A 9882-nucleotide genomic window follows, 5' to 3' on the forward strand; every position below is an offset into this window, starting at 1 on the left:
GGGGTAGACTGAAAACTCACTAATAGTAGTGTTATTGGACTGAAATGAGAAAGGAGCTAAAGTAATTCACATCAAAGCTGGAATTACAACCTGAATGGGATCGCCCCACACTAATACATAACCTCTGGACAGAACAGCTATTAGTGAAACTGCCCGGCTCTCCATTACAAGAACTCTGTGAAAACCTCTCCAGCAAATCACAGTTAATACTCACCTGGCCGACCCTAAGGACGGGTAAAGAGCGCACAGCTCCAGACTGATAAACACCCGAAGTTACTCCTGTGTATCATGTGAGACCTTTACCCAGTGGTCCTATCTCATCATTAAGGTTACCTGCACAGTATTCTCCAGCCACTCCAGTTTCAGTGGAAACCGTATCACAGCAACAAGCTCCCTTGGGAACACTGGTCTTTATCCCGTCTCACTGTGCCCTACTGAATTAATGCAGAAGGCTCATTAGTTCCTTCTGTTAGGATTTTACACTTGTTTTATAAACAGAGAAGGGAAAAAGCTGGTTTGTATTTAATATTTTTAGGAGCTGAAACTGACAATTCCAAAAATTCAACTCACTTCAAGTTACTGCTTAAGAAAAAAAACACACAACAACAAAACAACAACAAAACCACCAAAACAACACCACCACCAAAAAAACAACCACAAAAAACCTCCAGGTCCCTGCAATACTTACACCAAGTGGCTCATTCCAGCCTTTATTAGAATAATTACAACTAAAAGAAACATGGCACTTCTATTTTCACAGCAGGACAAGCATCAAAAGAAATAACAGGCTACAAAGTTCTAGCAATACCGTGGGTGGGAAAAAAATAATTAAATAAACCAAAACCAAAGCTTGCTGCAGACATTACAGCTTCTTCCACATGGAAACCACAGCTTTCAGGACAGCAGATTTCAACGCAGAGGCAGCAACAGCATCATTCTATGTGCAGAGAACTGAGGGACTGTCCCGCCTAATTGTGTCCTACAGAGTGAAAGCAGAAGGTGGGAAAATGAAGATGGGCTACTCAATTTGGTTCATGGTCTTACTCAGTTCCCTTCTTCCAGCAGAGCAGGCGGTTGATTGCTTCCATTCAGACAATGGCTGCACAGTCACTGAGCCATCTGGGCCTCCATTGCCTGCGCTGTCCATTCTGGAGCTGTCTGACTTATCTTCTCCAGCAGGTTGTTAACCTGGAAACACAGTGACTGAATCTGCTTGTCCCAGGTTGGCAAAGCTTCGCGAGCTGAAAAAAATATACAAAATAGAGTAAAACTTAGCAACTCCCTTGCCTTTTCAACTGCAACCTTGTCTTCTGCCACCACTCTCACCGACCTCACAGAGGTAGCCTTCCTTGCAGCTACACCATGCTCACTTCTTTATTCAAATGCTACAATGACTTTGGCTGGCTGTTACAAGCCTAACTGCTGCACTGCAAAGTAGAATCGAACACATAACCTTCCTGGTGAACCTGTTCCTACAAGGAGACTGATGAATTCACACTTCCCTGTGGGTAAGAGAAGGTACAGTAGGTGTCCATCAAGGCAAAATCTGCCACCTCCTGGCCAGAACAAGACACAGCAAGCTCACTTCAGAGGAAAGATACCAAGAAACTGCATTTCCTTAACTTGTAAGGCAGCAACTCAAAAAGCTCACTCTTTCTGAAAAATTAACTATTGTGGTCGAACTTACTCTCAAAATGAACAATCCCGTCAATCTGATCAATGAATCCATTCATGCGACCCTCCGTTATCATCTGAGAAGCTATTTTTTCTGCCTGAAACAATGAAGAGAGAAGGCTGTTAGAAAATTCTCGCATTCTGAAACAAGTTAAAAATTGTTAGGACTTAACGGTCCTTACGTGTTTTTCAACATCTCCACACACTGGGGTGGGGAGGAAGCTACAGAAAACACTAATTATGAAATTATTAGACATACTGTCAATGGCATCCAACTCCACTATTATTCATCCCACACCATGTATCTTTCCTTCTCATAAGACACGCTAGATATTTAACCTGCCTCATAATATGGAGTAAGTGTTTATTTCCTAATATTGAACCAATTTTCCTAATGTTTACCACAGCTATTTTGTCATGTTTCTGATGCTCTTTGTTTTTCCAAAAGACGTAGAAAACAGATACCTTAGCTGCAGGGATCTCTAGTAATGCTCCAAGCTCTTCAAAAGTAATGTTGTTGTAAAGTTTGCTTGCAGATAGTAAGTTGTGCTCAATAACAGCTCTGTCCAGGATACTGGAACCTTAGGGTGAGATGAGAAACAAAAAATCCGTTACTACAAGCTTGAAATACTTGGGGGTTATTGTAGAGCAGGTGGAAAACGCTTTTTTCCCCCTCAACGGTCACATGTCCAGAAGGTCCAGACGCATCTGCCTTGCATCAGTGTTATCCTAGGCAGAAAGAAGTGAAAAAAAAGAAATGGATGGCACACGGTTGATTTTAAGACGGGCAGTTTAAACCCTTTTACTTAATTTCTGGAATAATGAAACGGAGCCCTTGGTTTTGCTGCAAGACTCAACATCCGAATTGAGGGAGTCTGACCTCCTGTGATCTGTTCCTAGCTTGCCAAATGGAAAGAGCATTGCTTTATTTTATTATTACTCATTACAGATCTTCTGGGTACAATTAACCTCTCTCTTACTGTGCTTGTATGGTGATAAACACGCATCTAATTTCTCTCTTCTTGAATTAACAGCTTAACTCATTTGCTCCTTAACCTCTAATTGAAGATAGGCACATCATTAACTATTGCCTAACTACCATTCTTTAACTTTTATACAGTACAGGTTATAAACAACAAATCAACCCAAGGAAAATACTGTAGCTTATTGCTAGTAAGTACCTTTAAGCAGTTTTCACCTCTGTGATTACTGTTGTTTATTTGTCCTTAATCAGCGAGTATTGTTCACTAGGAAGGTTTTCCTGAATAAGAGGTATTTCATGATTATGTATTTTCCACTTCAATATTCTTCTAAATTAGAAAATTGAGAACAGTGTGTTTAGGATTCCAGTGAAGTCACTACTTTACATTATTTCTCACTGTTCAGAGGTTCCAGGAAGAACAAAGCTAGTAAGATGTCAGTGAGATGGTTCAGAAAACAATTTGGAGACAGTGTGGGCACCAAGTCACGCCCTCACGGTCATCTTCCTGTCAAGTCAGGAAGCAGTGCAAATAAATCTATCATCTGCACAGGCCATTTACAGCCTACATGCATGTCACGTGTTTCTACACAACCTATTTACAATAGTGCCTTAGAACCGGAGAAGCTCAAAATGACAGAGACTCAAAGTGTGAGTCAGCGTTAGAAATACTGAGGTGGTCAGTCCAGAGGACCCTACATGGACAGAGAAACAAGATTTTTACAAGTTATCTTCTACAAGAAAATTTCAAAACTCAAGTAGCCAATCAGAAAGATGGACTATGGCTAAGGAGCTTTACTATTAAGCTACACTCGTGAGGGTAACATGCTGGGAAATAATTTTAAAAAATAATCATATAAGCAATACTAAATTCTTTTCCATCCCACTTCTTGACTGCACTGCGCAAATCTAACTCTTGTGGATGAACATCTAGCATTACCAGGCTTCGAAGAAATACATACCATCAGCTGTAGTTGCTTTCTGGTGAGGCATCAGCATAGCTGCAAACTCCTGTAGTTGATTTCCACGGATAATTCTGTCGAGATACATTTTCTCCAAGATTCCATAGGCTGCAAGCTGCTGGCATCTCTCATCCTTGAAGAGCGTAGCAAGCATACGAGAACGCTGTTGTCCTAGGAGAGACAAGAAGAATCCTCATAAATGATCACCGAAGCATTGAGCGTTTAGACAAACAACAGGAAGTTACAACCCTCTTTTTCCCAATACACACAATTAACAAACAAAGCTCTACCAAAGAAGGAACTCGGTCCATTGTGTCCAGTTCTAAAACACAGTTTTCCACTATCTTCTGCATCTTTAGCCAAGATGCCACCTTATCACTGGCAAAGACACAGAAGCAATCTAAGCCTGAGTTAACAGAATGCCAACAGGTAATTTTGACACTCTATTCACAATTTTAGATTCCTCACCAAATCTCAGTGACAAGACCCCTCCCCGCAAGCAATGCACAGGCTGACTTGCTTCGGGGGATAGGAAATACCTACGTTGGGTCTTTCAGATGGAAGTGTAATATGTATTTTACCTGCTGATGCCAAAATAGTACAATGCAAAGCATGCTTCAGCGCCTCCAGTCGCTCGGTTTCATGGACAATGCTCTTATAGGAGAGCTCGTTGTATCTTTGGGCAGCCTCAATAAACTTTCTTCTGTAATCAAGAACTCGAGCATAGCAAACCTAGAAAGGAAGTACGTTTCAGAAAACTAAGAAAACTAACAGGGTAGCTGCATAATAAAGGTCTGTATAAATTGCCACATTTGCAAGTGACAGCTCCCATAAACACTGCACTACGACATCTTAGGGACGTCCGTGTCTTCAGTTAGCTTGACTTGTAATGCCCTTGCTGAAGTATACCTGAAAGCAATTGAAAGGGCACGTCCCAGCACCAGTCACGTGTTTAAGACCACACATTTCTAAATGGCAGGAACTAAGCAAATGAAACGTTGCACAGTTGATATTGTGCTTCCCCTTCACTACAGTGTCAGCAGCTTCCCCTTCGCTACTGACACTGACAGCCAGCACTCAGGCAGCAACTCGTACGTGCCTGCGTTTCCCTTTCAGCGCTCTAATGTCTGATATTTCTTCCCTCCCTTCCTTTGTGCTTTTCTAATGCTTACACAAAAACATTTACGCTTCCAAATGAGTTCATGCTTTAGAAAACAGCATGGTGGGAGAAAAAAAAAAATAGGGGAATACCGACAAACCAAAACCACCACCACACCCTGAGTTACAGCTGATGGCACATCTGCTTTGAGTTGTAGAGTTTCAAACCCCACCACACTTGATTGGTACTGTCACACTACAGTTACCACTGCTCATCCCAGTCAGTAAACTGTTTTGAGAAACTAGTGTTCAATTTGTGGACATACTAAATCCACAAAGAAGCAGAGAGGTCAACAGTTAGTTAAAGCTACTTTTATGGATGGGACTTATTAGTTAATTACTGTTTGGAGGTAGGGGGTGGTGTCCATTGCCCTTAACATTGGACATGATTTGTTCCACTCTTAGATTTACAGACAAAGGTGGAGGCAATATTTTCAAGAATATTTCAGATGTTTTGACGCCTAAGTTTCATTTTCAATCAGTAAAGCTGGCATTTAAGGAACATTTATAGACTTATCTCCAAATCATAAGGAATGAGTTGTTTAATTATTGCTAAGATGTGGCTCTCCAGGTCCCAAAACCATTTAGAAGCTTTTCCCTTTGTCTCTTTTCTCATTACAAAAGTTTTAGTGGCACTGCATAAAAACATCTCAACATGAAATTATCTCCCTTTAGAAAGAGAAAGCAATAAAGCAAGTTAGACAACCTTATAATGGATTTGCAGCTGTTCATTAGTTGATTCATTCTGAAGCAAAGAAGCTCGATTAATATAAGCTTCTGCTTGAACTGGGTCATCATCCTCCAGATAGAGCCTGGCAATTTTCAAGTAGGTCTCCAGCTTGTAATCGACATTGTACTGTCTGTAGAGAAACAGAAAAGCAACTGCTCAGAGTCACTCCACAACTACCTTTGCTCTTAGCCATTCTAAACATGCATTATGACTCTTAAGCACTTGGTAACATTTGCTTTATGCTGCTTTCATCTTCCCTACCACCAAAATTAGTGCTCTCATTTAGGGTAAGGAACCTTGAGACGAATGCCAGTACAGAAGTAGCTCCTACAAACACCAGTAGAAATAATGCTGTCCACCAAGAAACAAAGGTACACTCTAATATTCTGGTTTTAGCAGATTGAAAGTTTGCCATGAGTGGTGAGTCACTTAAAAAGCAAACTTGCAGTGGAACAAATAGGTGCTAAAACAGGTAAAACCTACAGCAATTCCTTCTACATGCATACAGAGAAATGACAGCCAGAGAAAAGTAACAGCAAGGGTTCTAGACTTCAAAACCAACCCCCTCCCCCACCCAAAACCAACACAAACCCACAAAAAACCTCAAGTGTATTAGTTAATATCCAATTTCAAACTATGTCTTAATATTGAACTGTAATGACAAACACATGGAAGAACTGTCACCTTTCAAGAACCTTAGTAAAATACCATCAAAAGGGCTGTTTATCAACATGACAAATCGCACAAAACTTCTGGTGCAGTATTTTGAGCACACTAAACCGTTTACCGTAACGTACAGTCACCAAGCTATACGTTGGTCATCTGGCAGCACTTCCGGGCTGAACTACTGAAACTCTGGGAGAATAGGCAATTCCAAAACCTTCATTCGCTGGCCTAGTGAAGTACAAAGTTTTAACAACACAGATCTGTGTCTAGCACAGTACTTACTTTTGCCCCGTTTCCAAGGGGATCCCCACCAATACTTGTGCTGCATTTCTCCAGTCTTCTTCCTTCTCATAGATTGATGCAAGATGTTGTCTTATTGAAGCGACCTAAACAATAATAAAATCAGTAGCAAACACTAGAAAAGTTGAATGGTTCGGTATTAACTTTCACAGTATTTGTTCTTGTTCATGAAACCCTTCAGCTGATACCCCAGCTTCACATATACAGCAACCTGCAGGCATGCAACTCTCCCCACACGAGGAGTCCTGTGTGGGACTCTTGGAACAAACTTCAATACCAAGCTTTTTAAATATGAGTGCCAATTTGAAATATTTCCCCTTAAGCTTGTGACGAGATAAAAGGAATTTATCTTGAGGGAGCGATAAGTAATAGCCTCTTAAAAAGATGAAATGAGGCTTTCAAGAACCAGAGCACCAAGATTCACAAGCCATTTCTTGCAGTTATACCTCATATTATGCCTGTGAGATACGAATGAGACAAACCATGATTAGATCCTAATGCAGAAGCTTCCACTTTGTAGAGCAGGTGTCAGCAGGTAAAACATCAGCACTTACAATCTGGGTTTTATAAGCAGAAGTGTAAATAAAAAAAATCATCTGATGCCTTGGATTTAATTTATGCATAATCATCACATACAGGCAAGCAAGTTCAGTTAAGACTTAAGTGTAAAATCTACTTAAAAAGACAAAAGAGAAGCAAACACAAACCATGACAGAAACTGCTTTGCTTTTCTTGTCAAATACTAGATCCTAAAGGCTTTTTTTATAAACATCTTCTGTAAGGATTCTCAGATGATGATGAATACTTGTACAACAAAACCAAGAACTGAACTGAAAAAGGAACTGCAGCACACTCAGTAGGGTGTGTCCTTTCTCCACACTAGAGCTGGGATTTCAAGAAAACATTTTTTCTTAAATTATTACGTCTAAAATACACACACAGATATTTATTCTGAAAGAAAAGCAATTTGTGAAGATGCTTCTCTCTTTACGTCACCAGCCTGCTACAATAGTTGGGTGAAACGCCATACAACGAGTACCAGTCTGTCTGTTGACAGCACCTCTAGTAGCTCAAGTACTGTTTTACTGTAAGAAGCCATTTTCTGTTAGGGGAGGAATTACATGCCCAGCATCCTGATGAAGAGACAAAGTTTGTATTCTCTGCACAGTCCTAAATACTCTCTCCATTTAGCTCAGGTTTTGCATGTACAGGAATGCAAAACGGGATTCTGAGTATCTATTTTGAACAGCTTTTTTTAAAGACTTCAAGTAGTCAGCAGACAAAGGGGAAAAAAAACCCAAAGCCAAACCCACAAACCAAAGGCCCTCGTCATTGATCTCTCACCTGCTCTTCAAATGAAATAACTCTAGGCTGTATCTTTTCCAGGGTGAAGTGGTATATTTCTTTGGCTGTGCTGTCAGGAAGACTTGGAAGATGGGTACAGAAATCCGTCAGTAGCTGACGCGAGATCACTAGGCTGACATTCTCATTCACCACTGGTTTGGAGACACATGGAAGGAAAACACAAAGTGGATGCAATGCTTGTCAGTGCCCTCAGTGTAAGTGATTATTTACTTTTCTATTACATTTGAATAGTTCAAGTTTTTAAATATGTAGCCAAGTGAAGTGGCTTTTTAAATTTGCTTTTAAAAGGTGATTTTTTTCCCTCAGGAACAGTTTGTTTGCACTAGAGGTCACGAGAGTTCTAACCCCTGACAGCTAATAATGAATTTCTCACTCTGATTTCTAGTTCTGAGAGACGTTTCATTCTGAATCACTGTTCTCTGTTGCTGAAACATACTGGACAAAGTAAACCTTTGGGCTAAATTTCACTAAGTTTATTCTCAACTTAAAAAAATTACAACAGCTATAGTTTACGGAGGTATTCAGTAAGTCAAACAACCAATACAACACAAAAAACTCTAGCCATTTTTCCTTGACAGTTTTTCAAACTAACTCGAGATGGGGGAAGAAGGGGGTTATTAAATACCGTTTGGCATCCAATATCAATTTTGGCATTCAACAGATTACATTGTGTTCACCTTCTAACACTGTCACACTGACAGGCCGGAAAGTTACACCAAATGAAAAAGCTTACAAGTCCATTCTCCCTTAACTTCCTAATGTGGAGATGATGGCTCCTCTTCCAGTTGTGTTTGAGTTCCAACAGGACCAAAATATCATGTATTTACATAGCCTCATGTAAAGCTAACAAATATGCAATCCCACAGACCTCTGCCCTTCACTCATGTGTGCAACCATTTATACCAGATGCACTTACTTGCTTCTACAAAAGCTTTCAAAGCTTCAAGTTGTTCTACACCCGACAGCTGAATGGCTTTTTCCAATATCTGACGATATCTGTCCACAGATTAAAAAAAAAAAAAAAGTAAAGAAATCACTCACAGGGTACATTTCTTCACTAACAGGTTCAGTTTCTTTGCTTATTTTCTGTGTCAGAGCCCTGCTTCTGCTTATGTTTTCAATACCACTGAGGTGGCAATTTTCCAAAGTGTTTGCGCTCAAATGTTAGGAGCATGGAATTGGTATCGGTCTCTTTTTAAATCCCAGGACTAGATTCTCAGATAACATAGCTCATAATTTTGTTATCTGTGAATATATGTGCAATTTTGAAGGTGAAAAAGAAATATCACATCCCTAGGATAATGCACATCGCTCATGAACTAAGATAGGGTCAGTCAAATGTTCAAATGCCGTGTTCAGCGAGAATGATAAACAGTGGTGGGAATGAGAAGTAATTAGCATGTTATGGCCACTTGACATAAGCACAGGCACAGACTACGCATTTTTAAGTATTTGTTCCTGCAAAAACAGTAACTCCCCCTTGCCATGCTTCATAAAGCTAAATAAACTTTGCCTGGGCCATAACGCAGCGTGTGCAATACTGATAAAGTACAATATTCGTGATGAGGCCACATATTGAGGGAACGTTATCAGGTTTTTACAGGAAACTCCTAAAAGTGAAGTAACTCCTAGAAAAGAAGCAACTGGAGAGGGACTTGAAGAATTTCAGTGGACTCATGGTCACCTGCCTGATCCCGCGGGGGAGAAAAAAGTTACGTGAGACCACAATGAGACCCCGAGGTCTGCCGTCCAAAATAGCCGTATAATAATAATAATAATAACGTAGTTACTGACATATCTGCGGCAGTCAAAAAAAATAAATTCCTCAAGAATAAATGTAGAACAGCCGACGAGCAGGCAGCCCAGTTTCGAGGGGCGGCGAAGGGCTAAGGCCCCCGGGACACCACCAGCACGGGACAAGGCGTTGTTAGAAACGAAAAATGAACTTACAAGCGGCAGAGTTGTGAAGTATTTCCTTCTGTTTTATTCAAAGAAGGGCGGCCATAGGGCAAGAGCCACCTCGCCCGCCCAGGGCCCGGCGGAACGTC

General features: G+C 40.6%; 1 protein-coding gene across 1 annotated transcript; it reads right to left on the reverse strand.

The window, feature by feature from the left end:
* Positions 1 to 965: 965 nt before the first annotated feature.
* COPS4 (COP9 signalosome subunit 4) lies at positions 966 to 8838 on the reverse strand (the record flags this gene model as incomplete). Its single annotated transcript, XM_010154689.1, has 9 exons — positions 966 to 1241; positions 1688 to 1772; positions 2140 to 2255; positions 3616 to 3786; positions 4197 to 4347; positions 5480 to 5633; positions 6452 to 6555; positions 7814 to 7965; positions 8751 to 8838. Coding segments are annotated over 9 exons (1155 nt in total), but the record flags the coding sequence as incomplete, so codon positions are not given.
* Positions 8839 to 9882: the final 1044 nt, after the last annotated feature.

This window comes from Eurypyga helias, unplaced genomic scaffold (genome assembly GCF_000690775.1).
Source record: "Eurypyga helias isolate BGI_N326 unplaced genomic scaffold, ASM69077v1 scaffold2707, whole genome shotgun sequence".
Classification (NCBI taxonomy): Eukaryota; Metazoa; Chordata; class Aves; order Eurypygiformes; family Eurypygidae; genus Eurypyga; species Eurypyga helias.